Source organism: Sturnira hondurensis, unplaced genomic scaffold (genome assembly GCF_014824575.4).
Source record: "Sturnira hondurensis isolate 20B ecotype Veracruz unplaced genomic scaffold, ASM1482457v3 Scaffold0024822, whole genome shotgun sequence".
Classification (NCBI taxonomy): Eukaryota; Metazoa; Chordata; class Mammalia; order Chiroptera; family Phyllostomidae; genus Sturnira; species Sturnira hondurensis.
Genome location: NW_028097453.1, coordinates 4,465,126 through 4,492,845, shown reverse-complemented (window position 1 = coordinate 4,492,845; position 27,720 = coordinate 4,465,126). Strand labels below are relative to the sequence as shown.

Below are 27,720 nucleotides of genomic sequence, written 5' to 3'. Positions count from 1 at the left end.
GTGTGGGCCTGCAAACCACACGATCGCAGTTCGATTCCCAGTCAGGGCACATGCCTGGGTTGCAGGCCAGTTCCCGGCAGGGGACCCAAGAGAGGCAACCATACATTGGTATTTCTCCTTCTCTCCTTCCCTTCCCCTCTAAAGATAAATAAATAAAATCTTTAAAAAAACATTATTTTAAAAAAAAGCGGTCAGAGAAAAGCATACACCCTACAAAGAAACCACAAATAGACCCGTGTTGAACTAGCAGGCAGCAAAAAGTGGAAGCCAGAAGACAATGGAAAAACATCTTCCATGTGGTGAGAAAAAGGTGGTGAACCAAGAGTTGAACATTCAGAAAAACTATCTTCCAAGAATGAGGGTGAATAAGGACAGTTTCCCACAAACGGAAACAGACCAACTCTTGCACACCCGCGGCAGGAAATGCTGGGGCACCCGGCCGGGCAGGAGAGGAAGGGGACTGTCCCCTGGTAGAAGGTTTGAGATTCAAGAAAGAGAGGTGGTGCGTGTGCCAGATCTGTAAATAAAATGAGGAAATACGAAGTTTACAAAATAACAACATCCACTGTGTGTGTGTGTGTGAGAGAGAGAGAGAGACAGACAGAGAGAGAGAAAGGAGCTGGCAAACAGCTGGAACCACAATCCCAGATCACAATGGCAGGAAACCTGAGAGGGGGGTTGTAGGGGCCAAGCCGCCCAGGACCCTCTCAAAGAGGAGAATAAAGGTTATCAGTTACCATTTGACCTTAGTCCATACAAGTTCGTCCACACGTGCAAATAGCCCTGGTGACCATGAGGAAGACAGAGAGGGACTCGAGTCTTCCAGACTAGGTGGGCAGGGAATGAACGAAAAAGCGGAAGAAAGCACATCAATTTTTTCAAAGGAAGGAAAGTGGGACAAGAGGCAGAGGAAGACTTCCAAAATGGGTCAAATGGGAGGTGAATGGCAACAGAGCAGCAACAAGTCCAAGTGCGTGGTCCCCCAGAAGAGCGGCCAATGCACTAACCTTGGGAGTCAACGACCTCTGTTGCAGGTGGGGCTTTAGAAAACCAGTCCAGTCGTGTTTACAGGAGACACAGTTATCGGCCACATGAGGATACAAGTTGATTCAAAGTGAAGGGATTGGAAAAAGACAGACTAGCCAAACAGCACAAGTGGGATCACTACGTCACTACCAGAAAAAAATCAGTGTTTAGGCAAAATGTTTATAGCGGTTAGAACAGGTCACCTTCTAATGAGAAAAGCTTCAGTGAACCAGGAGGACATAAAAATTCTAACCCTGTTTGCCTCTAACAATATAGCCCCAAAGCACAGTAAGCCAACGTTTGCCAGAACTACACAGAGAACATTTTAAAACAACCCTCTCTCCGTAGATGCTGGAAAATGCAGCCATAAGGAAATCTGTAATCTACAGAAAATTTGAGGAGTGTGCAGTCTGGTGGGCACGCACTGAACATCGCGTCTGAATTTGCACACCCTGAGCCCTGGCTGCCGTGGCTCAGCGCGTTAAATGTGCGTGCCCCCTTCGTACACGCAGAGCGCAGTGTGGAAGAGGTACGCGAAACACTGGCCTCAACAAACACCAAAGGGTCGGGTCTCTGCAGGCCGCTTTCTCTGACGACGCTGCAACTGAGTTAGACATCAACAGCAAAACCATAACCAGGAAAAATTTGCTCAAAAAAAATTCGGAGCCCCTCATGCGCCAAAAAAGGAAAATGGCAGAAATTAGAAAAGGGATAGAACTGAAAGACGAAAATACAATACACCAAAGCCTGTGGGATTGCACAAAAATGGTATTAACAGGAAGGTGACATACTGAAGAAACAAAAGAGGCTGAGAATTTCTGAGCTAAGCATTTAAGTAGTTATATAAAAAAAATACCAGAATAAACCTAAAGAAAGTAGAGGGAAAGGACCAAAGATATAAACAGAAACTAATGAAATAGAAAACAAATACATGTAATGATCAATAAAACAAGTGCTTCTTTGATAAGTGTCTAAAAGACTTATCAAGAAAGATAAATATAGATGCATCAGAATTTAAATAGATAATAATAAAACATTATGAACAGATGATAAAACATGAACAGAATTTCAATTATTAATAAAACATTATGAACATTTTATGCGAGTAAATTTGAAAACTTAGATGAGATGGATAAATTCCCAGAAAAATAGAAATTAATAACACCTGCTCAAGAAGAAATAGAAAACTAGGACATTTTTTATCCCTAAAAGAAAACGAATTAATAGTTTAAAATCTTCTGACAAAGAAAACACAAGGTCCAAGTGTGGATGAGTGTTCCCAAGCTTTCAAACAAAGAGATTATTCTACATTTTTTTGGAGTAGAAAAATCGGGTACTTCCTAACTCTGGTGAAAGGCACAACTATAAAATTTTACGAAACAGTATAGGGTCAAGTCCCCATGACCCAAAGAAAAGAAAATAATATTTTTAAAAAGACACAAAATGTACTCCATTATAATGGAGAAAGTCACCAAAAATTCACCTACATTAACATGGTGAATCATTTTAGAAAATATGTTGACATTACCGTGTAAATTTAAAGATGCATATATTCTTTGAACCTAAAATTTCACTCTCATGTACATTCCCTTTAAAAACTGGAGTGCTCCAGAAGACATGTATAAGAATGCATGTGTATCAAAACAGTTCAAATCACTAAAGCTAGAAACAACCGAAATGCCCAATTAGAATAACATAAATATATAAAGTGGTGTAATCTCACAGTGGAATACTACACAGCAGTGAAAAGGAACATACCAGTACCCCCTTCATCCACATGGGAGAGTATAAAACGCAGACTGTAGACATAGGAAGCAAATCAAAGAGGACTTCATCAGTATGATTCAATTTACTCAAAGCCCAAAACAGGGCAAAACTAAAAAGACACTGGGATGACACAGGTTGCATTTTGTTGATCCTAAAATATACCTTTCACATTTTAATCTAAAATTGGGATGCATCTCATAATCGGTGGTATCTGGCAATTACATTTAGTAGCACCCTTCCTTTCTCATGTATGAAATAGTGATGCATCTTACAATTGCTGGGGACTTAGGTTTAATGAAATATGCTAGGGGCTTAGGTTTAATGGAATATGGTAGGCAGTACAACTGAAAAAAGAAGCAAAATGGCATACATGAGATTTGGGATCACGGTTCCCTATGTCAGGAAGGGAGGGGGCCAGGGAACGGAGGGGCACCTGGGAGAATTCTAAAGTACTTGCAATGTGCTATTTTCCCCACTTTGTGAGCATGTTGTGTTTATTGTTTTTCTTTAAACTGCTTAGACTCTCTCCTGTATGAGTTTTCACAGTAAACAAAAGTGTGAAGAGCTGAGGAAGTGGAGACATGTGTAAAAATAGCTCAGGAGACTGGAGGAGGAGAGAGGCAGGGAGCTGCAGGAGGCGGGCGGGAGAGGCGGGGGGCGGGTGGGGCGGGGGACGCTACAGAAATAAAGGGAAGATGGACCCGAGAGGCTCGAAGGCATCGGCCCATCGCATGTGGAGAAGTCGGGAGACGTGCTTCCTCCACATTAGCGAGAGGGAGAAGGAAAAGATGGGTTTCTGGAATCTGTGGTGATGGAATGCTGTACAAGTTTTCCCTGTGATGGTGTCTAATTTCTTCGTGAAGGACTTACCTGTGGGGTGGGGGTAGTTATCAGGAATAGCAGAGATGGATGGATGGCCACGAGGGATAGGCATCTAAAATACTAAGCACTCATTCAACTAAACAAAGAACCTCTTACATCCATCACTTATCACAGAAGAGAATAATATTCCATTTATTCTCTTCATCACAGGGAGGAGGTGCGGATTCTCTCACGAAGCCTGCAGTAGTTTCCCAGGGGCACCATGACAAAGTGCCACCGACTTGTGGCTGAAACAACACAAAACTGTTTTCTCACAGCTCTGGAGCCCAGCAGGCCAAGGTCAAGGTGCCAGCAGGGTTGGTCTCTCCTAAGGCCTCTCTCCTTGGGCTTGCAGATGGCCTTTTGTCTTTGCCCACCTGCCCATGACCTCTCTTCCTCTACTTTCAGGGACACCTGTCCTCTTGGATGAGGGCAACCCCCCACCCCAATGGCCTCGCCTTGACGCAATCACCTCTTTAAAGAGCCCGTCTCCAAAGCAGTCACACTCTGACACATTGGGAGTTGGGGCTTCAACAGAGGAATTTAGAAGGATACAATTCAGCCCATCATAGTGTCCACAAAGAAAGGAAGATTTAGAATTAGGGAGCTGAACAGCTCACTCAGAGCAAGGATGCACATATGACTGGGTTGGTGACTGGGACTGAATACCAGGCGTGCTACTAAAGAGACTGTAAAGTGGTCCTGTGCCTAGAAGGCTGTAGATGGATAGAAAAGACCTTTGGGGGAATGAAAACAAAAGCTGACCATAATAGAGGAATAATGTTATCAGGCTTTTCAAAACTATGAGCCAAATACTCCACAGTCCCCAGGATAGGCACTTGCTCAGGCTCTTTAAATCTGAGCTATAAGCAGAACCACTGTGAATTTTTAGCCAAAAATGGCGGGAAAGGTAAACACTTTAGCATCAGCTGGAATCTTCTGATCCTGACTCCCACTTAGTTTTTTTTTTTTTTTTTTTTTTTTAAATGTAGCCAGGTGAAGATACCGGTTGAGGGGGACGACATCTGCTGGGCTGAAAAGGAACTGGGTAGGAACGGGACTATTTTCATGTGTGGTCCTCTGCTGCCCTCTGCTGGGCAATGGAAGGAACACTCAGGCATCTCCAGACAGCCCTACTTCTCCAAAAACCACAGATCTGCGGGGAAAGGCGGAAAGAATCTACCTCAGTGGGACTGGAGTGTGCCCTGTCCCACCCCTCTCCAAACACACGCACACACTGTGAATCAAAGGTGCAGTTAGCTTACACTTTTTGGCATTCTGTGACTGCGGAGCTATTTTGAAATTTATTTCAGCTCTTTTCATCATGAAAATTTTGAAAACTCACTATTAACTTCCAACCTCTCAAAAAATATTTCCCAAGATCTAAGAGTATGAGAATTTGAATGCAAGTGTTAATGATTTAGTAAAACATTGGGTTCCTCATCTGTCCGTGTTTTCAGAATTTTAAACTTACTGTATGCTTGGGGAGATGTTTGTCTTTCAACATTTTAAAACCATGACTTCCTATGCGAGACAGCCCAGGGACCCCACCATCTGGCTACAGTGTTTTTGTAAAATTAATGTTTTCATTTTCAAATGTGACTTTTCTTTTTATAAAACCAGTAGTTCATGCTTTGGGGAGCTTCACTGTGATGTATTTGGGGAGCATGTTGTAAGTGATAAAGGATTCCCCTGAGTCGAGAGGCGGTGAGCAAATGTCAGGAGAAGCCGCTGGTCTCACCCAGCACTCAGCACTCCTACGGTTCCTGGCTGATGACAGGCTGGGTGGCCTTGACCACAGCGAAGTTCACAGTGCGGGGCTGGAGAGCTTTCTGCACCCCGGCCCCCCTCGTGGGAGCCCTGACCCCTCTCTGTGCAGACACAAGGACAGGCATGTATTTAAAATGCAGCAGAGAGCACGATACTGGGAGAGGTCAAAGGCCACGCCTTTGATTTGAGAATAAAAGGCAAATTCCTAACCAGCTTTCTGAGGCCAAGTGACCTGCCTCCTGCGACCCCTCCAAGTCTGACCCTGGCTCCCTTTCCTTCGCCTCCGGCCGTTTGCATCTTCATCCTTCAGGGATCTCTCTGTGGCTCCGTTTCAGGATTGTTTATCACTCCAGGGCACCTGCTAAAATTTATGACAACAGTGTTTACGTACCTGCTGTCCATTTCCCATCTACCCCATGAGGCATCACCCATCAGGGATGTCCTCTCGCGCTCGGTGGAGTCCCAGTGCCTACAGAGCACGTATTTATTGATGAACAAGCGAGTGAACGTAGTGAGCAGAGGAAGGTGTTGAGGTGAGTGACACCCAAGTCCTTCTGTGCAGGTCACAGCAACGAGCTCCTTCATAAACACAGGGCAGCCCCACCCCTGAGTCACAGTGTGCGGAGCCAGGAGAGGCCGGTGGCTGGGATCAGGGGGTGGACAGAGCTGCCCTGACATCTGGCCAGGCCCCCATCATTTAAACCTCCTTTTCCCTAAGGGGATGCCAGCAAAGCAGACAGAGCCCCAAGCCTTGCACCACCCTCACATCACCGTGCGGGGGACCTGGCAGCAAAGACACGCGTGCTGACACGTCAGAAGCCATCATTTAATCAGTGGTTAGGTGCTGATCCAGGATGCTAACTCTGGCCACTGAACCAACCAGCAGCACTTGTGTTTGTCCAATGCCTTCTCCTAGATAGGGCAGCAGCATGGGCGCACAGCCCTGCCCGCAGGGAGGCACATAAACAGTCCCATTTTACAAATGGAAAAATGACGAACCCACGGTCAGCAGGCTGGAGGACCACAGCCGGGTCACAGGCTGATGCCTGGCCTTCCAGGGGTTCTGCCTCCATCCTCCCCGTCAGCACCTGAGCAGGGCAAAATAAACTCAGAAATGTCATTGGTTTGCAGTCTGTGGCTTGGGGAGGCTTGGTCCCCGAGAGAGGTAGGTAGCCAGGGCTGAGACAGCTGCTCCGCTCCAGGGAGGCGGGGCACACCCTGACATCGCAGCTTTTGCTAACGTGCTCCTGGGCCGATGTGAATTCCTCTGCCTTAGCAGCCTCTGTCCTGGGCGGGAACCTGGCATCTGACCGGAACAATCCAGAGGTGAGCCAGACGGAATGTCCAAGAGCCCCCGAGACTGGCGCAGCCTCAGGGCAGGCTGATCTGGGGGTCCTTGAGGAAGAGGGCCAGTTTGCGGGCCACGGCGTCCAGTTCGGCGGCGTTGGCATGCTGCAGGAGGTTGCAGCGCCGCACGAAGAAGTGCTTCAGGAAGTGCTGGCTCACACAGCGGTGCAGCTTCCTCGCCAGGCGCAGCAGCCCTTTGCTGAAGACCTGCCAGTCCTTCGAGTGGGGATACTTCTCACAAGTCCAAAAGAGCACTGTCTGCGGGAGGGAGAGTGGGGTCAGACGCGGAAGAGGCGACTGGGGAGAGCGTCCTCGGGAGCACCGAGCTCACGTGACCTTGGAAGGGGGCAGGAAAGGGTCACCAGGGCAAGCTGGTTCTGCCCTCAATTCCTGCTCCCCAGCCTCCTGCGCTCTCAGCCTTGTCCTGCTGGTCTCCTACGCCTCTCCATTCATTCATTCACTCTCCACCACCGACGTTTCTAACAATCACGACTCCTCTTAAAGCTGATTCTCCACGCCGCCACCCCCCCCCCCCATGTGCCTTTGCCTCTACTTTACAAGGAAAACGGAAGCCCTGGTGCCGGTGGGTGGGACAGCTCTGCCCACACTGGCACTCTCCTCTCTGCCACCAGCACGCCTCCTAGCGACCAATTCCTCTCTCCTTCCAGAAACCGTGTATGATCGGTCTCCCTTTCTCACTGGCTTTTACACCTTCTTGAAGTCCTGCTGCACCCCCACATCTCCTGCCCTAACAATCACCTCTGCCAATCCAGGTCTCTCCAAACAGCCCGCTCAATTCTCTGTCATCATTTCCTCTGCTCCGACTCCCAGCCTCAGCCCACCCCAGGATGAACTCTTTGCCTGACGGTCCTCAACCGCTGCTCCGCTGAAGGCCCAGCGAGCTGCATGTTGCAAAACCCAGTAGCCTTGTCGAGCCCCGGCTTCACCTGGCCTTTCAGCAGACTCTGATTCTCTCCTCCACACCCTCCCTCTTGAGTTAAGCTGCATTTGGCTTCCAAGCCAACACACTCTGTGGGTTTCTCCAGCACTACGGCTACACCCCTGCAGGCTTCTCCGCCTTTACCTGCCTTTAAATGTTGGCATTTCTCAGCCCCAGGCCCTCTCATACTATCTCCCTTCCACAACAGTGGCTTTAACTCCCATGAAATACAGTGACTCCTAGTTCTCTTCCACCAGCCCAGGCTTCTCCACTGACTTCTCCTGGTATTTCTTGAAAACCTGAAAGTCCTTTGCCAGCATGTCCAGACTGAGCTCACAGCCTACCCCCCCAACCGGGTCAGCCTCCAGCGTGGCGCATCCAGCAGTTAGACAAACTCAGGGGTCATCCCCTCCCTCGCCAACCCCAACCAACCCAGCCAATCCTCCTGCACAAGTATTGGGTCGGCCAAAAAGTTTGTTTAGTCTTTTCCGTACAATGGGTCTAGGAGTGCTTAGTTGTCCTTAACTTCATTCGAAACAATTTTGTTAGATTATATTGCGACAGCTGTCATATCCGGGAGCATTAAAAAAAACCTTTATCAAAATAGGTGAATTTTTGTGCAGCCGTTTTAATATTAAAGATGGAAGAAGATACACAACATTTTCAGTGTATTTCGCTTTATTATATCAAGAAAGCTAAAATGCAAAAATGAAATGAAATAAAAAAAAGATGTGTGCCGTGTATGGAGAAGGTGCCGTGACTGGTCCAATGTGTCAAGAGTGGTTTGTGAAGTTTCTTGGTCCTGCTGACATTTTGGCCAATTAATCCTCTGCTGTGGGGCTGTCTTATGCCTGGAAGGCGTTTAGCAGCACCTAGGGCTTCCACTCACTAGAAGCCAATAGCAGGAGAGAGCTGACATACTCAAAATACCCACATAAATAAAGTTACTGGTGAAAATGAAAAAATGTGTGTTTTATTTTGCAGAAAAAACTAAATGGACTTTTTGGCCAACCCGGTAGTGACGAAATCTACCGATATCACCATTGGCTCCCACCGCACCGCCCTCTGTCACGGCTGTGTAAGCAGTCTGCACCTGTTTTCGTCACATTCTGTCACCATCCCCATGGAAGGCAACGTGATGTTTTGGAAATACAAATCTACGTTTCTGCTTCTCTAAAGTACCTCCAAGTCTTCCCACCGTGTGTTAATTAGACACACAAGCCTTAGGTACTTCAGTTTGCCAGGTTCTGTCCCACCCTTCCTCTCCAGCCCCACCTGGCCCTGCATGCTCGCTGGCTCCACCTGCTGGCCACCCGGCCTCATGTCACGCCCTTTCTCATCCTAGGGCCTCTCACAGCCCAAAGCTGCCTGAACAGACTTGCGAGAATGTCCAGGAAACTCATTCCTCAGGTCCTAGATCCCTTGACACCCAGCAGATATCCTCTTAGCCATTTATTTCTCAGGAGCGGCAGTGAGCACAGGAGCAGCCGTTGTCACATTTATTTACGCACCACAAACTGTCTGTCAGCTCCGTGAGAGCTGAGGACGAGACCTGTTCTCATTCGCTCCTCCGTCGGTCACTGACACTCAGCAGAGGGACTGGCCCACGCACCGGTGGGCACTGGCGGGTACTCAGCACACATTTACTGACGAAGTAAAATAACGAACTAGCTGGGGTGTCCAACCTGCAGCCCGCAGGCTGCATGCAGCCCCGGATGGCTATGAACACAGCCTAACACAAAACCGTAAATTTACTTAAACCATGATGAGATTTTTTGGCAGCATTACATGTTGCAATGTATTTAATGGCCCAAGACAACTCTTCTTCCGGTGTGGCCCAGAGATGCCCAAAGGTTGGACACCCCTGGTAAATATTTAGCAGGTTTAAAATACAGTCTTTACTAAAAGGGAAAAGAACATATTCCAGCTCACAGCAAGATACTGAATACGTTTTTAGATTAAATTGTTTGGAGCAGATGAGTTGGAGATCGTTTCATTCTAGTCAAGATAACCTATATACAAAGATGAAATGTATTCATTCTACTCTTGAAGTTAACCTTTTATTTCCCTAAAGAAACTGAAGCAGTTAAAGCCTATTATAATGATCAAGGCCCTGTGCCCTTGAATAGGTTTTAGAAATACCGTACTTTGCCCTGGGTAATGTGCATTTTTTTGTCCAAAATTTCCAGGGAAAAATAAGGATGCCCATTATACATGAGTAGTTCCTGAAATACCTTGTACCTGTTCTTGTGTTTTGTAATACTTTGTTACATACAATTTCTCATACCTTACTATGAATAAATAATAAAACTCCTTTATAATATTAAAAAATAAGTATCTAAATATGAATAAACAAAAAATTGAGTTACAAATTAAAACAAAAGATTTGCTTTGAAAGGCACTGGTAATCTCGTGTTCTGAGTGAAACCGCTTTGTGGAGAACCCTTTGGGGAGGCGGCGAGGGCCCTGCAGAACAGTGTCAGGCCTACGGTGACCACGCCGGGCTGTTTTGCAACCCAAACTCTCCCCCCTTTCCCAGGCGAAAGCCTTGGCCAAGACCTTGCAGACACCACACTGTCACCAGCCACGTCCGACCCGTTGGCTAAACACGAGAGGATTCTGCCCTTTGACCAAGCGTGAGAGACCAGAGAAAGCTGTTCTGCGTCTGCTTGTCCCGCCCTTCTCAACACGTAGCTCCCTTTTAAATGCCCGGTTTTGAGAATGCACACTTTTCCTGGGCTGTGCCCGTGGGTGAGGGAGGACTGAAGCAGAGAACCTTTAAGGAGTTGCCCTAAAACTCTCAAGATGATTTAGACACAGCTGGAATGAAAGGGATCCTCGGACAGAATGCAGTTTTGAGAGCAGTTGAGGGCTGGGGGCCCATGGTGGCCCTACTCAATCTCGACTATAATATCCATCCTGACTGTGAGGCAGTGATATTCACGGTTGGGACGACGAGGTTTTGCTACAAAACGCAGTGGAGTTTCCTCCTCAGCTCTAAGTCTTCTTCGAGTAGAAAGACAAGTAAGAAAGAAGCGAACTTCAAACAAATTGGACAACCTTCGGAAAGCACTTGCCCTTGACCCAGGACAGGTGTGTGTTTTTAGAGACACGTAGAAACTTCAGAGAAAGGTCCCAGTATGTGCAAACGAGATGCTACCAGATTCTTGAGCAGACAGATGATCGGGAAAGATAAAAAAGCAAAGACTAGTGGTTTTATGAGGGGGTAAACAAAGTTGATCAAATGTGCAGTCATTCATTCACTGGACAACAAATATTTACTAAGCGACTATGAGGTCCAAGCACTGAGAGAGATAGCAGGGGTGCAGTGATGATAAGACCAAGAGGGTATTTGCCCTTAAAAAGATTACATGAGAGCTGAAAGTAACACAGGGCTGGACAACGTTGTCCGCTGAGTGAGAGGAGGCGTGGGTAGGAGGAGCGTGCAAGGAAGGCACCACCCAGGTGACTAGCCCAGGGACCTGAGCTCACCTGCGTAGTGGGTCGGGGAGAAGGGCTGAAGGTCCTGACAGATGCTGGCTAAGACTGGGGCTATGCTGTCGCTGTCGGTAGGAGTCCGACCCCTGCCACCTACTGCGCTGCAGGCGGCATCCAGAAGCGCCCAGTCTGCCACGCGTCAGACGTTTGAGAAGAGGAGCTGAGAGTTTGATAACAGGCTGCCTCTCCAAGACCAGGGCCCTGGGTGCCCGGTCCGGGTTGGGTTCTGCTGCCCTAAGCTCTCGCAGAGCAACACCCTTCTTCTCCCTCGTGCTCCCTGCACTGTGTGACCTCACACGCACCTGCAAAACCGCGTGCTTGACGTCTGTCTCCCCTGCTGGACCGCGAGCTCAGCGAGCTCCGCGAGAGCAGGGCCCGTGTCTGTTTGCTCCCCACATGTCTCCTGGTGCAGAGCGCACAGCAGGTGCGGGGGGCGGGTGTCAGGCTCACAGCGCGTAACCTCAACCAGCGTTTGCTGAGTGACTGAGCGAGCGGGTTCCTGAATGGGCAGGGCTGGGTTTGCGGGCGAGGAGGCTCGTGCTGGCCGAGCGAGGGCAGATCCAGGCCGGGCGCTGGAATCTAGAAGCTCGGGTTTACCGGGAAGCTCCCGGTTTCCTCCTCCTCCTCGCGGAGCGTGCACACATGTGCGTGCGTGAGCGGCTGCACTTGGACTCAAGTGGAGATCAAGTCCTGACCTGAGGAAAACCACGAGTTTATCTGAGGTTTGGGCAACTCGCAAGATTTCACCGGACTGTAGCTTTCTTTCTCAAGGGCTGAGGCCACCTGCTGAATTCATTTCTAAATTTCTGGCACACGGTGGGCACTGGTGCCGGCTTGTGGAGTAAAATAAAAGGAAGGGAGAGAGATAAAGAAACAGAAAAAAGAAAAGGGAGAGGGGGAAATGGGAAGGGAGACAGGTGCGGAAAGTTTGCCCTGCCAGCGAGGGGTACTGCGGCCGCACGTCCAGCCGGGTTATCTAGCTCAGTAAAGGGCAGTAAACACTTCGCAGGACAGCTAATGCGGACTCCGGACCCGGGAGTCCCAGCCGGAACCCACCACGTGCACCCCCAGGCCCCTTCCCAGGGGCTGCGGCCAGGACCTACGGACGACGCGGCGGGCCGCCCGGAGCTCACCTGCAGGTGGTGGGACGTGAGCACCGGCCTGCTCCCCGGACACCAGACATCCTCCTTCATCTGCCGCAGCGCCCGCAGACACCGCCGGCGGCAGCCCCCGTCCTCGTCCAGCTGCTCCAGCAGCACCCGCTCGGCCTGCGGGAAGCTCAGCTGCCAGTGATAGTTCGAACGTGCCAACAGGGTGAATCCGAACGACTGGAAGGGAAGACGGCGGCCCCTGAGACCGACGGCGCTCACGGGCATGGATGCTGTCTCCGACGAGGCCCACCAGTCTGGGGGACTGGGACGGGCCCACAAACAGGCAGTGCCCCCTGCACCACGCGCGGAGGGAGGGGCCTCAGGACGAGCCCCCTTGCTCGTGGGCAGCAAACAAGCCACCTGGTGAGCTCCTTAAAGCCAGAGGGCTGCGCTCTGCCCACAACGCCTCCTTCCACAGGTTCAGAGCGGGGCCCGGGCGGCTGCACGTCTACCAGGGCCCCAGGGGCCACGCGGTTCTTCGGCCCACACTCTGAGACCCGCTGATCTTTGTTCCCGAACCGGTGCTAAACCTTGAGGACAGCGCTCTGGGGCACGGGGCCCTGCCCCGAGGTACCTTGATGCACTGCACTCTCTCTGGGGAGGGCCAGCGCGTCAGACACGGAGGCCACCGGGCTTTCTTGGACCAGGCGGTGGGGATCTCCACTGCGGGGGCCAGCTCGATCTCCACCGGACCTCGGGACGTTTCCATGGCAACCCGAACTGCAGCGCTGTTTGTTAGCAAGCTGACCTTTCCTGGTGGGAAATGACAAACAGGCTCAGAAAAAGCATTCAAAGAGGGAATTTGGGGACAGTGAGCGACTCTGAGCAGCAGCTTGAACTGGAGGGGCGACTTCGCTTGGTGGGGAGGGGGAGGAGACGGTGTTTATATCAAGACTGGACAATTAGCCAAATAAATACTGATAGCAGCATTGCTAGAAAAAATCTCATGGTTTCTGCGTTTTTCTTTTCTCTTTCTCCTCCCTCCCCCCAAGATTGTTATGGTACCTTTTCTTTTAAATTAATAGATTCTTTTCAGAAGGCTCAATGGAAAGAAAGAGTCGCTGAATACCAATAAAAGGTAGAGTATTTGCTATTGCAAAACGAAATCCGATCGTTCATACACTCCCCTCCCGTCACCCTTGCTTAGCATGGCTTCAGTCCCTGTCCTTAGTCATCGGCCTTTGGTGGCATTCGGTTGAACCCATCTCTTATCCGAGTCACAAGCGCTCAGGTGGTGCTTGTTCCTACTGCCCATTAAGCCTGCCTCGCCTCAGATGCATTTATCATCACAAAATACTTCCCAGTGTGGCGCTGGCTCCAGGAGTCCAGCAAGCAGAAAGAAGCCCTCACGCCATCATTTCCAACCAGGCAAAGAGAGGGAGAGAAAAGACACACGTTTGGTAAAGATTTCCTGCTCATAAACTAGAACCCACTTCTAATTTGTTCCTCCTTCTTTCAAAAGATACATAGTCTTTTCGTTTGTTCGTCCGCCTTCATCACAGAAAAGGACGAGCCCTCTTGGACGGGGATCTGTTGTTGTGCTTTCCCTGCTTGGAGAAGAGGACAGACGCCATCTCGTTCATTGTGCTTGGCTGTTCAGAAGCAGGACTCTTCTCTCCTCGGCGGGGGGTGTGAGAGAGAGAGTACCCTCTGCCCCTCATCAGAGCCATCGGACAGGGCCAGGCCGATGTCTGGCTCTTCCTCCCCAACCAGCCCAGTTTGAATCTCTTGTTCACGTTCACGGATGACAGTGTCCCAAAGAGACAAGGCAGCAGCTGCTGGAACTCGCCTGCCGGGCCCACGCCCTGCTCCTGCGGCTCGCTCTGCTCACTTCGTGTGTGACCTTCGGCATGTTACTTACTTTCTCTAATTCTCAAATTTCATTTGTAAAACAGGTCAAAACATAATTCCTACTCTATAAAGGTGCAATGAGTATTAAATTAAATAACCCGCAGAAGCATCTGTCCAAGGTAACAGTCCATTAAACTCGAGCAAGCTCCACGGTGGCACCTTGCAGATGGTTCTGGCCACACAGGAAATGTACAATGAGATCCATTTCTCTCTGCACAAATGCAACCACGCATTGCTCGGCACTGCGGTTTCCCACTCACTTATCCAGCACGAGCATTTTCCATAACTCTGTGTGTGCACATACACACGCACCGAGTTCTTTCTAAAGGCTGCATAGACATCCACTAGGCTGATGCTGCACCGTTTCCGGAGTCAGTTTTCCTCTGCCTCCACTTCGATGCTTTCTAGCTACTGGCTATCGCAGAGCCTACGGCAGTGGGTGTCCTTGTGAGTATTTCTTCGTGTATCTAGTTCTAGAACTGGAATCACTGCACTGCCAGGTCATCGCATTATAAAAATAAAAGTGGACACATTGCCCTTTAAAAAGCAGGCACCAACGTACACTTCCAAGAAAATGTGTTTCTCCACACCTGCCCCTACACTGAGCGCGACTGGTTGTTTTCACGTCTGCCAATGTGTTAGGTGTTTGAGGTACATTTCTCAAAACACACGTTAGACAAGTCATTTTTCTTACTTTTACTAGCCCTTTATGCTCTTTTTTTGTGAGTCATGGCTTTTTGGGGCCATTATTTCTATTGGTTTGCTTGTATGTTTTTTCTTACTCATTTGTAAGTACTCTTGCCCAGTTGAGGGAATCAGCCATTGTTTCCAGTTGGAAATTCACCTTTTTACTCTGGGTGAACAAAATGTATGTGCACATGTGTGCCTGAGCCACACTGTACCATGACTTAAGATCCTGGGGTTACTGAACTCAGTTCTCCATGGCTTCTGGGGTTTGCGTTTTGGTAAAAGTCGGCGGTTTCCATGTGTGATGTCTCAACCCACCAGGGCACTATGGTCATTTGTCGAGTATTGTAGCAGAAACGTGCTTTATCGCAAAGATCTGAGGTTTGTGAAGAGCGTGCTTTTTAAAAAGTGCCCAGGTTTTTTAAGCTGACATCTTGGAAAGGCTGCAAGGCCGGAAGCCCATCCTATCTACGCCAGGGCAGGGCCCGCTGAAACCCACAGCTGTGTGTCAGCGCGGTGTGACTCCCAGTCTTCCGTGTGTGACAGCAGAAAGAGGGCTGATTCGTACCCCGGGGATCGGGCAGGTGCAAAGAGCATAGGATTGTGGTCTCCATTTAGGGGCCTGAGCTTTGGGTGACACCCCAGCAGAGGTTTGATCAAGAAAAATGAAAGTGCCTAAAATCTCCCTTGTACTTTTCTTGGTCTGCTCACCTGACAGGCAACAGGCTTCAATGGCGTCTTCCACCAGCGTCCGGAACACCTGGAGGACCTTGGCGGGCACAAGGTCCCCCTCGATGTTCACATCTGCCTCGTGCCACAGCCACAGGCTCTTAGGAAACTGCTGCACCTCCAGCCATTGCTGCAGGCCCTCTGGGTTCTGCAGGGGGCAGGGCAGCCTGGCGCCCCGCAGGGTGTAGTACCGCCAGCGCTGCTCCCTGGCCTCCCTGTACCCAGCCAGGCCCCTCACTGGGACTGTGACCAGGAACTGGCTGGGGGCCAAAACCTGGGGTCAGGAAAGAAAAGGGGGAGGTGAGAGGCGTGCTCTGCCGCTGACCTGTTGCACCAGGTGGCTCAGTTAACCATTCGACCCTCAGTGACGTGACCAGGTGGACAGGGAGTGTACTGGCCCTTTGCGAGAGGGTCCACCTTTGTCCTGCCACTCACCCATGGTACTGCTTCAAGCCGGTAACTAATTCACTGAGCTCTCGGCTTCATGAATCTGCAAGGGGACAGGGTGCCAGACATGGAACCTTACAGGGCACCTCATGTTTGCAGGGAGAGGTTTTCTCCCAGGAGAAAATTTGCTGGGATATCATTCCAGGAAAAGCGGTGTTATGTTTGTGTTCCCAGCCCCCGGTCTACTTTTGTCTGATTTGGGTGGTGGTGGAGGTGGGTGGGAGAGGTGGGCAGATGATGTTCTGACATTCCAGGATCCAATCTACTTTACAGTTTTCACCCTGAGGTGAACGTCCTAAGATCAAACACGCTGTCCAAATGCGCACGTCCCAGGATCTGATGGGTGGTTGCTATGCCCACCAATCTCGACATGCGCTGGACCGGCAACGCTCTTTGATTCATGCACCAATGTTTTTTTGCTCTTGCTTTCATTCTACAGGAGTTGAGGGTCGACCACCCACCCTGCAGGGGGCGAGGAATGGAGCCATCGATAAACATGACCCTTACACATGAAGAGCCGAGTCTGGCGTGAGAAAGGGGGCGTGAACACATGTAAGTGGGACACCGGTGAAGGGTTGTTCTGTTGTTCACAAGAAAAATCGAGACAAAGGAGCCTGGGGATCCAGAGTGATTCTGAGCCTCACTTCTCTCATCTCAAAAAGGGAAAACACCCAATAATGTCTGTCCCACAAGACTGTTTGCGGGTTTGAGTGAGACCATTTCCGCGAGAACGGTGTGGCCCGCCCCACAGTGTTGTGTGAATGCTGGTCATTACGTGCTGGCCCTGGTGGCTTATAGCTTGGTGGGGCTCCTCAGCAGGGACTGGGGCGCCAGACTGCTCTTCAAGGCGACTTCTTCCACTTTCTTCCTTCCCCAACCTGCACTCCACAGACCATCACTTTCCACTATTCTCCATAATGCCTCAAGTTCCCTCTGCCCAATGCCCAATCTATGAATCAGTTGCTTAATACCTGAACAGGTCCTTCACTAAATGTGAATCACTAATGTTAATCATTCACTAAGGGCTAATCATTACCCCTTGGGGTCAAGGGCCCCGTACAAGTTCTGGCTTCAGTGCCTACTGTGCCTGATCAGGTCATTTGACTTCCCTACGTCACAGTGCCTATCATCGATAGGAAAGCAAGTGTGCGAGAGCTCAAATAAGTTTGTGAATGGCAAGTACTACGAGTACCTGTGGGAAGTATGATTAGTATCCTTCCCAGTGCGAGCCCCTGCTACTTACCGAGCCCCCGCCACCCCGGTGTCTGGGCTGTCTGCATGGGCACCCAGAGACCAGTGAGACCCGCTCACCTTAATGTTGCCATTGTACATGGAGGAGTAAGGGATGGCTTGGAATCGGATGTCTTGGTTGCTGATTCTGGTGGTCAGATGGTAGATGGCTTTCTGTACCTCCTCCACCGTCTGGGAGACCCACTGGCGCCTCAAGTCCACCTGGGGGGGGGCAGGGAGCAGCACAGGGGTTACCTCCAGTCTGGCCACCAAGCACTGGCATGAAGGAGTGATGGGGAGGAAACATGTTCAGCTCAGAAGCTCCTGCCTTCCCCAGAACTCCAGGAGGGGTGCGTTCAGGTCTGATGGTGCCCCTCCCGAGAGCCTGATTCTGAAATCGAAGCGTTCGTCCCATATTCATCTAGCACCTGCCCTGTGTGCCTGTCCAGGTGCCGGAGCACAGGTAAGAATAAGGCAACCGAGAACAGGATGGAGAGACTTGCCCTCTAGTTGAACATACAGACCATAGGTATGTATACAGATACATACACACACATACATGTATATATACATACAGGGGGGGGCAAAAGGGGGTTGAAAGTTGTCTGTATGGGAAAATAACACAATACTCGATAAATAATAATACAAGAGTGACCCTGTTTTGCACACTCAACTGTAAACCTCCTTTTGCCCCGTGCTGTACCGCGTGTGGGCAGAATGTGCTACCGGTCTGGTATATCCCACGAAGAGAAATAAAAGAGGCTAAGGGGTTAGGGAGTAAAGGGGATGCTATTTTGGGATCGGGCGCCAGGGAAGTCATCTCTGAGGAGGTGGCCTTTGAGTGAGCCCTGACCACAGCTGGGGAAAGTCTATCCCAGGGCCCCCGCAGCAGGAGCATGCCTGGGGAAGCTCCAGGGCTGGCAGGGGTGTCCCTGGGGCTGGAGCCTGGGAAGAAGGGCCGTCTTGGGGGTGGGTGCTCAGCCTGGCATCCTGCAGGGTTTGGGGGACTGTGGGGAGAACAGTGTGAAGGAGCATGATGCCTGCTGGCTGGGATGGTGAATATAAACCAGTTTAGTATGCGCGGATATTAAATGGTTTGCAGGGGTGTCAAACTCACTTTCATATCAGCCTCACAGTTGCCTTCAAAGAGCCAAATGTAATTTTAGGACTGTATAAATATAGCTACTCCTTAACTAAGGGCAAGGAGCTCGGCGCTGCCGCTGGGTAGAAACAAGGTGCCGGGCCGGATAAAACAAGGTGGAGGCTGGATTTGGCCCAGGGACCTTGCGTTCGCCACCTGTGGTTCAAGGTGAGTAAACTTGCAGTGAGCACTTCCTGTCCGTGTCAGCAAACGGTGGCCCCTTCTCCGGGGACACGCCCTCCTGTACCTGCAGGAGAGGGCGTACAAACGTCTCTTCCGACTCTGTCCAGCAGGTCTCCAAAAACCGGAAAATACCCACAGAAAACTGAACAGAAAATATAAACATTAAGGGATCCTTAAGGTTTAAGGAAACAGATGCTTGTGTTATGTGGGAAACACAAGGGAACTTTTAGTGAACTCCAGGAGAGACAGAAACATCCAGGTGATTTGGGGGCGGAAAGAGTCTGCGGGTTTTTTCTGAACTAGAAGACCCCTTTGTTACATTGTGCACGAGGCGTCTGCAGGCTGGGACCAGCAGGGCGGTCTCCCTTACAGATGCCCCGGAGCCCAGCCAGGCACTGACCTTCAGAAGCACCTTCAGGGGTGTCCAACCTGTGGGCTGCATGAAGCCCAGCATGGCTGTGAACGCGGCCCAACACAAAACCGTAAATTTACTTAAAACACCATGAGATTTTTTTGTGATTATATGTTGCAGGGTACTTAACATGTGGCCTAAAACAACTCTTCTCCTTCCAGTGTGACCCAGAGATGCCAAAAGGCTGGACACCCCAATAAATAATCTAAATGTAATGCCCACCCGTGACTCTTTGTATTTCTTCTGAGTTTTCTGTAATGGCTGTTTCTATAGATTCTAGAGTAGTTTTTAGATGCTCATAGAAAAAAAGCCCAAGTCTATGAGATTTCTGGTTTTTTATACTTTAGTCATCAATTTGTCCAGTCACCCGAGACCTCATACCTCCCACCAACCGACAAGCTGACCACATATGGACACAGAACACAACGGTGCCTGTGCGTTTATTTGCACACGCGCTGTATGTCACATATAGATTCAGTGCATCAATAAACAATTATCTAGTTATGTGCCAGGCACCGTTACATGCTAGGGCACAGCAACAGTCACACACATGGCCATGAACTTAAACCAGTGGGGAAGACAAATGTAAGCACAAAACTTAAGGGAAGGGGAGGTGCCGTCAGTACAGTGAGGCAGCTTGAAACCTGTTTGAGATGCATGTGTGAAGGTGGACACAGAAGACTGGCTTTGAAAAACTAATGGATGCACTCCAGATTCCCAAGAGTAACAAGAAACATAAGACGGGGTCTCTGACCTTTGCAAGCTTACAACCTTATTGGAAATATATGATAGACATCAAGTTGTCTTTTCAGAACCCACGGGTCTTGCCTGACCTTCAATAATATGAGCACATCGCTACCAGCTTTTCACAACTTCTCTTTGCCAGCAGGAGCCGCCTCCCCCCGCCCCCACACAAATGTTCCCCCCACCATGCTCATCGCGGGAAAGGGGACCGAAGCTACCTTTCTTGAATGTCTGTAAACTACCAAGACTCTGAATCTGCCTGAATGTGCAGGCAGAAGAGACCAGGTGGTCACAGAGGTAAGGCCGTTTGCCAAAGGTCAAGGAAGGCGGATGCCCTTGGAGCCTGTGGTGAAGGGCCCTGGCCAGTGCAGGGCTGCCGTGAGCTGTGACCCCTCTCCATGAGCCTGGTTTTGTTGAATATCCACCTCGTGCCAGGATCTGTGCATACATGTTATAAAGAGGTTTACAGATAAGCTGGGGGCATGGGGGAGACACAATGCAAACTGAAACTGCAGCCAGCTGGTGCTAAGGTAAATGTTTGTAAAGGGCGCTCTGGGCACACAGACAGGGACACTTCCCTGGTTTGGAGACTGGCAGGCCCTTCCTGGAGGCGTTGTGTACTCGAGTTGCTGGAGTGGTATCTTGAAAGGTTAGTAGGAGTGAGCCAGAAAGAGAAGGGCAGGGAGCTACGTATGGCAGAGAGCACGGTAGGTGCCTAGCAGGAAGAGCATAGTGGAGAGTTGTAATCATTCCTTGAACCCTTGGGGCAGGGATTGCCTTGCAGGAGGATGGTGAGGGGGGAGAATACACAGTGAGAGGTCTTGAAGATCAAGCAAGAAGAATTTCCAGAACAAAGTCAACAGTAAGTGGCTAAGATAAGGCCTGCACAGTGTCCATAGGGTGTGGAGCTGGGACTGGGCACTTGCTGGACATTCTGTCACATTGCAGTGGCACAAGGGGTCACGAGACAAGCAAGTGAAGACAGGTGAGCAACTCCTCCGGGAAGTTTTCTCGGGAAGGAAAAACAAACAAGGACACAGACAGGTTTTTTTCATAATGGCATACAGGTTGGAACACGTCAAAGGCTGACAGGAAAGAGCCAGCGTGGAAGGAAGAGGCCACAGAGGGCAAAGCCAGTGAGTAAGGATTTTCCAGCTGGGAACTGCTGTGCAAGAGCAGAAACCTGGCGAGGAAGTCGCCTTGGGGAGTCAGGAGGAAAGAACGGGTGGGTGCAAATACAGACAAAAGGGGAGGGGATGGCGGGAATCAGAGAGATTTCCTGTCGGCTGTCTATTCTTTCGTTAGAGCAGGAGACCAGGCAATGGGTTGAGAGCGAGGTGGAGAGATGGAAGGCAGGGGACTTTGGGGTCACAGACTTTGGAAATGGCTTCTCTAAGGAATGAGGGGCCACCTGGGCACAGGTGTAAGATTGCCAGGCCATGCCCAAGACAGATGCAGGCGGGTCCACAAGCCAGGAGAGACCGGTGGGCTCAGCTGTCAGGTGTTCTCCAGCAGCAGTGGTAACAGCCGAGGTGCTAAGATTTGAGTTTGCTGGGCGAGATCTGGAGAGCACGGGGGTTTCAGTGGTGGGTCACGTTCTCCGGCCTGGGCAGGGAAGGACAGAGCTGGCTGGTACATTAGGGGACATCGGATAAGTTCAGGGATCAGGAGTCTGACCAGGAGAAGGGGGGGGGGGGAAGTACCACAAGGGCTGACTAGACAGAACACTGCAGTCAAAGTGCTTGGGAAACAGTGTTCTCAAAGACTACTGGATTTGAGAATCTGAGCACGGAGGTTAATCTAACCCTTCCCCTGCACCGACTGACCATGGATAAGTCACGCTACACTCATGAACAGGCAGATTCAGTTACCCTGGTTAGGCAGAACTGATGCAAAAGCAGCCCGGAGAGGCGCACATTCATTAAGGGCGCCGTTCTGGTTGGGTGGGCTCCCTCTCTCCAGCGCACATCTACTCGCCCGCGCTCAGGTACCGAGTCCCGTCCAGGGCTGCTTCCCCTCCCCCTGAATCACACCGTCCTTCGCTCTAGGACTAGCTCAAGTTTGTGGACAGTTTTTTTTTCTGTTTCAAATGTAAATTATTGAGACATCAAGGTCGTTCCCTATCATAACAGTCTGACTCATTTGCATTCCGACGCGCTTCCTGGAGCGAGCGGGAGGGAAACGGCACCCAGCAGCGTGCTGGGAATAAAATGTCTCCCCAGGCTCGGTCACAGCCCTGAGTGTGCGGCCGGTGCAAGTGTCATCCGTGATGAATGCCACTGCGGGGAACAGCGGACAGCTTCTTTCCCGACAACAGGAAGTCTTTTAATTCTGGAATCGCATCAAGTCCAATAATCAGTGTACAAAAGGACAGACGCCGTCTCTGTCTTCCAGGGGTTACTAATGGGAAGGGGTGGAGACGTAAACTCAGCGATACATATAACGAGACAGGTTTTCAGCCCTCACGCCCCCATCTTTTCAGACTAATTCTTCCATGAACCAGGTGCTTGGGCCCCACAAGATATTCGCAGCTCCCACACATAGTAGAAGCCTTAGCCACAGGGGCACGAAGGAGCTCAGCCTGGGGAAGCTTGTGATGTGCAGGATACTTTCTAAGGCTTAGCTCCTTGGGGCCTCCCAGGAATCTTTTAAGACGGATGCTATGATTGCCCCCATTTTACAGATGAGGAGACTGAAGTTCAGAAAGTGTAAGTAATTTGCCCAGGATCCCAGAGTCAGGAAGTCACAGGACAGAGGTCCACGCGCGGGCTGTTTCATTCTAAAGCCCACGTCAGAACCACTGCACACAGCCTCCCCAAGGACAAGGTGACTGGGAGAGAAACCCACACCCACCGCGTGAATGGGCTTCCTTGGCCTGGCGGCCTCTGCTGTGATCCTCCACTCACTCAAGTCCTACGCATGCGCGGAGGCAAAGCCTCTGAAGCACTTCTCCCCACCAAAGCTACCCCTCCACCTCCAGCAGCCCGTTTGAATCCCACCGCAGCCCCGTGGTCAGCCATGTGTGACATTAAACATTTACCCATCTGCACAATTATCCCTTTTGCCTCTGGAGTTATGGGCAAAATTCGCAGGTGGGACAGGGCCACCCTTGGAGATGAACGGAACACACAATCTCTCTCCCACTCAGCAAGCCACATCCCGGACCTGGGTTCTGGGCAGCGCGTGTTTCCCAGAGCCGGGGCTCAGTGCGTGCTTCTGGAGATTTGTATAGGCGGGTGTGTTTGCAGGAGACATATGGCTTCGGGCTAAAGAACAGTAGGCTGAAACCTCAGTGCCCTCTCTACCTAGCTCTGTGACTTGGGACAAGTTATTTAAGCCACAGGAGCCTCTGTTCCCTCCTCTGCGTGTGTCATATTGTTGTCATTAGATTAAATGAGATACTGGGTGGGCCTCCACCTGCCAGCACCACTTACAGTATTCTTGCAGTATCTTCAGTAAACCCGGAAGATCTTCTGACCACGTACGTGCGAAGATACTGCGTGAATATCAAGGGGAATAAAGATATCCAAGACTCTCTCCTTCCCTCCAGAAACTTAGAGACAATAAAACAATGCAATCTTTGCAATGATGATTGTCAAATAAATATTATCAGTAGTAATTATGAGGAGACTTCACCGGAAGGCAAAAAACGTTTTGTGCTAAGGAAAACGTTATGTGTCTGGGAAATGTTTTTGAGAATGTGGACTCTGAGCTGAATTTGAAGGGTGGCTTTGAGGCAGAAAAGTAGGGGAGGAGAAGCTGTACCCCCTCAGGCTTGTGAACTTCTCAAAACACAGTTTTGAGGGACAGGAATGACAGACACAACCAGCCCCAGGGGTGGTGTTGGGTTGGGTCGGGGACACAGATGGGGGAGTGGTAAGGGGTGGGTGTTGGGCTCAGCACAGTGCAGCCCCAAGGGCCAGTGAGCTTCAGGGCCTGTTGGTCACGCAGCTTCAGCCCACAGTTGCCAGGCAAGAAACTGGGACCTGTGGTCACCAGATATCTTGATTCCCGCTCCCCCCCCCCCAGAGAAGATGAAAATCTGGGTTTCTATTCAAAAATCTCTATTTTAAAATACAGGGTGGGCAAAAGTAGATTTACAGTTGTTCATATGGAAAATAATACAGTAATTAATAAATAATAATACCAGAATAAACTCTGTTTCACATACTCACAGTTGTAAACCTACTTTTGCCCACCCTGTATTTGCAACAAATTTGAAAAAATTTTGAAATATGCTAATAGGATAAAGAAAGTACATACACAGGCTGAATTCAGTGCACAGAGAGGTGTTTGAGAGTCCCGCTGGAGATGGAGGGAGGCAGAGAGTAGAAAGATAAAAGCATTATTTGAAGGCCCAGCTAAAAACATTTGGACATTTTTCTTTCAGAAAACACAGGATGACGGGGAAACGTCAGCCAACACTCCTTCCATCTAACAGCCCCAGAAGGAAAATTAGTGGGAAATAATTCTGTTCGCTGTCATTTTTACCATTGTAAGATTTTCTTATTTATCTTTTAGTAGTTTTGCCTAGGAAACCAACTTATCACTCTGACAATGAAGTCCGAATCAAGATTGGTGGGGTGAGGAAGGGTGAGGAAGGGTGAGGAGGGGTGAGGGGTGAGCAGGATGAGCAGGGTGAGCAGAGGTGGGGGGTGTGGGAGCCCAGTATCTGTCCTCACCTTATCCAGCAGGCACTCTTCTAAGTTGTCCGCAGTCAGAGATCTCATTGCTTCTCGGTGGGTCCTGAGCGGAGCCGCAACCTGCGGGCTTGCTTCCCAGGGAAGGTCTGTGCCACTGGCCGCTCTCCCAGCACCGTCAAGCTCTCTGGGTTGGGTTTCTCGGGGCATGTGTACGGGGACCAGAGACTTGCCTTCTCGATTCTCCACTTAAGCTCTCATTCCCAACTTGTGAGCATCCATCTGTCATCTTTGGGAATTTTTTTTTTAAAAAGCACTTTAAAAGGAGAGTCAATGAAATGGAATTTGAGTCCAACCTTCTTTTTATTCTGTTTGGTTCTGGCACTGAGGCCAGAGAGCAGTTTTCCAAGCTGTGCTTCCCACTCCAACACCCCAGGGCAGAGATCCCCGCAGGTGGCCTCTCCCCACCTTCTCATGCTCTCGGCCTAAGACTAGGCACACCCCAGGGTTCAGCACCTTTTCTCTCCTTGCCCTTCTCCTGTTGACAGTAAATACCCCTTGCCCTCTGGCGCCCAAAATCCCACACACTGATTTACCATCTTTACAGTAAACAGCATGAGAAATTGCCAAACAACCGGCCTGGCCGTGCCTGCAAACAGGGGGCCTGGCTTGCCGACCGGATCAGGGCCCAACAGTGAGCGTGCAGGAAAGCGCACGCCTGCACAGGCACGCACACACAGGCGTGCACGCACAGGCACACCCACCAGTGACAGGACAGGGATCCTCCTGCTCACCCGCTGACTTTTAACCCTCCTCCCACTTGAAAGCTGGCCATAAAAGGTACGTCACAGTGAACAGACCCCTGAGAGTCAAGGAAACCATCACGGCTGGCTTGCCCAGCCAAGCCATGTTGGGAAACAGCACAGGCAGTAAGCTCCCAGTCTGGCTGGCTGGAGCTGGTTTCATCACAGGAAACAAAAAAATCACACCCCTCTGATCTTACTCCCCAACACTGGTAAACATTACAGTGTGCAATCATTTGCTCTCACGAGGTGACAGTGATCTAGGCGCCCCACTCACTTCTGAGTGGTGTTCCGAACCCACCTCGGGGTGCTCAGCAAGGTGCTGCTGCGTGCCGCGGCAACTCTGCTTTCTGCAGCCTCAGAATTCACATATCTCCCCTGCCCTGCTGGTGGCGTGGAAGCAGCAGCAGAGCTCCCAGGCTGCTGTGCTCCGCCCACCGCCGCCCACCTCAATCCCAGGGCTCAGTCCAGCCTCTTCCCACAGGTCCCTTCTGTGAAACTGCGCTCTGATATGAACCAGGGAAAGCCACCCTCCTCAATACCGCCTTGAGCCCGGACTGGTGTGGCTCAGTGGGCTGGGTGTCACCCTGCAAACTGGAAGGTCATTGGTTCAATTCCAGGTCAGGGCACATCCCTAGGTTGGGGGCCAGGTCCCCAGTGTGGGGCTTGCAAGAGGCAACTGATTGATGTATTTCTCCCTCTCTTTCTCCCTTCCTTCCCCTCTCTCTAAAAACAAATAAATAAAATCTTTAAAAAAATACTGCCTCAAGGTTTCTATTTTCTTCCATTTGTCATTCTAAGTCTCCCCCCACCCCCACCCCCCCTTTTTTTTGGCTATCAAATGCTCCTGAATATTTCTCAATCTTGTTCCCTCGGCTGCTCTTACCACTGGCCAGGTGTTCCGAATGATCGACTTTTCACAGAGGGAACAAGAACCTCCCTCCCTCCAAGCTTCTTTCACTTTGGATTTCTGGACCCACCTCATTTTCAACGCAGCCCACGTCCTCCGAGTGGTTTCTTCCAGGTACTCTTGTCTTTGTCCTTACTCCCGCTTCACTGCAGTCGTTAACTACGTGTCCCTTTCCTCTGGCGGGACCTTTCCTCCCATTCTAAGCTTACGCCATATACTCGTCATCAGATGTGCAAACTTGCGTCATTTTCGCCTGTGGCTCTCCAACTGCCATTGCACCAGTACAGCAGCTGATCGAAACGATAAAAAGAAACCTCCTGAGCTGGGGCCAGTGACAGTTGCCAGACATGAGAAGGGAAAACAGGGCCAACGGAGGCACCTGGGAGAGGAAGAAAGAAGCATGTGCCCAGGTGACTTACTGTAGTCTCTTTTTACCAGGATGTCAGAACCAGGAAATAGGGGTGTGGTATATATAAACACAACCTGTTCTTACTCCAAGGTTCCAAATATAGGGCAGTCACTAATACAGTGGCCTCTGACAGATTGGAAAAGACAGCTTTCTTTGCAGATACAGATCTCTGGTTAATTGGGTATTGGGTCAGCAAATATTTACTGAGCAGCGTCTGCGTAAGGCACTGCGCTAGGCCACTCGGAGGGACTCAGAGATGACTCAGGTTCTTCTCCTTCCTCGGGAGATAGGACTCCTCATTTCTCCTGACTCATACCAAATGCAGGTCTGCACAGGTCAACCAGCTTTGACAACTTCTGTTGTGAGGACCAAGAAGTTGTTTTTTCAAGGCAGTTTGACAAGCTTGTCACAGCCCTGAGCCATCAGTATGGGAAGTCCTGGGAAGACAAAGTCACCCTAGCTCACCAGGCACTTCTTACTGATTTACCCAGTGGCTGGGATACTCATTCCGGGAAGGCAAAGGGTTGGCTTGATCCAAATCAATCTTAAATGTGCAAATGTGTTCCAGGTCACCAAGGTTACAAATTCGACTTATTCTTCCAAAGTTTTCCTTCAATGCTGAAGCAACTCACCTCCAACAGCTCAGAGGCCCCAGCAGGAAGCAAGGCAGGGACGCTGAGTGTTCTGTGTCCCCGGTGCAGCCAAGCAGCTAACACACAATCGACCCTCCGTTAATAGTGGTGAATACTTGATTGCATGAAGCATTAGAGTGACGTCCTTGTAAATACAATATGTTGCAATGCATAAAATCACTTCATAAATGATCAGTTTAACTTTGTACATGAATATATGATCTCTTTAAATTACTACCATCTTTTATATAAAGGCCTGCTATAAAAGAACTTAGAATGGTATCTGACACATGGTGGAACATCAATAAATGTATTTTTATGCTCCATTTTCTTCTTTGAGAAAACAAGTCCCTTCTTTTAACATATGTGACTAATTCTCCTAGCCCTATCTCATGGGTAAGATCTTTCACTGGGTTAGTCTTCACAATTCCATCAAAAACCTAGTCTCCTTTCCTCTCCTACCCAAAATGGCAACTAAGATAGTTTGAACTTGACCTTTTATCAAGGTTCTGAGGTGGAGGATCCCAAATTTAAATGCCTGC

General features: G+C 50.0%; 1 protein-coding gene across 5 annotated transcripts; it reads right to left on the bottom strand.

Moving 5' to 3' along the window:
* Positions 1 to 6,236: 6,236 nt before the first annotated feature.
* Positions 6,237 to 26,607, bottom strand: MAB21L3 (mab-21 like 3). Of its 5 annotated transcripts, none has more exons than XM_037038822.1 (7): positions 26,208 to 26,607; positions 24,467 to 24,740; positions 17,386 to 17,526; positions 15,610 to 15,901; positions 12,935 to 13,113; positions 12,343 to 12,537; positions 6,237 to 7,029 (listed from the first exon to the last, which is right to left on the bottom strand). In XM_037038822.1, the coding sequence occupies exons 2-7, from the start codon at positions 24,632 to 24,634 to the stop codon at positions 6,796 to 6,798; spliced, it is 1,209 nt and encodes a 402-aa protein (XP_036894717.1). In that variant the 5' UTR covers positions 24,635 to 24,740; positions 26,208 to 26,607; the 3' UTR covers positions 6,237 to 6,795. The 5 variants fall into 5 exon arrangements, with proteins under 5 accessions (XP_036894717.1, XP_036894715.1, XP_036894718.1 ...); XM_037038820.1 differs by having other exon boundaries at positions 24,467 to 24,713; XM_037038823.1 differs by having other exon boundaries at positions 24,467 to 24,706.
* Between the last annotated feature and the right edge of the window lie 1,113 nt (positions 26,608 to 27,720).

Coding starts and splice junctions, on each gene's coding strand:
- MAB21L3 (XM_037038822.1), bottom strand. CDS start 24,634: ATGCCCCGAGAAACCCAACCCAGAGAGCTTGACGGTGCTGGGAGAGCG. Junction 12,538..12,934: donor AGAGAGTGCAGTGCATCAAG/GTACCTCGGGGC, acceptor CTTCCCTTCCAG/TCGTTCGGATTCACCCTGTT. Junction 7,030..12,342: donor TCACGTCCCACCACCTGCAG/GTGAGCTCCGGG, acceptor TCCCTCCCGCAG/ACAGTGCTCTTTTGGACTTG.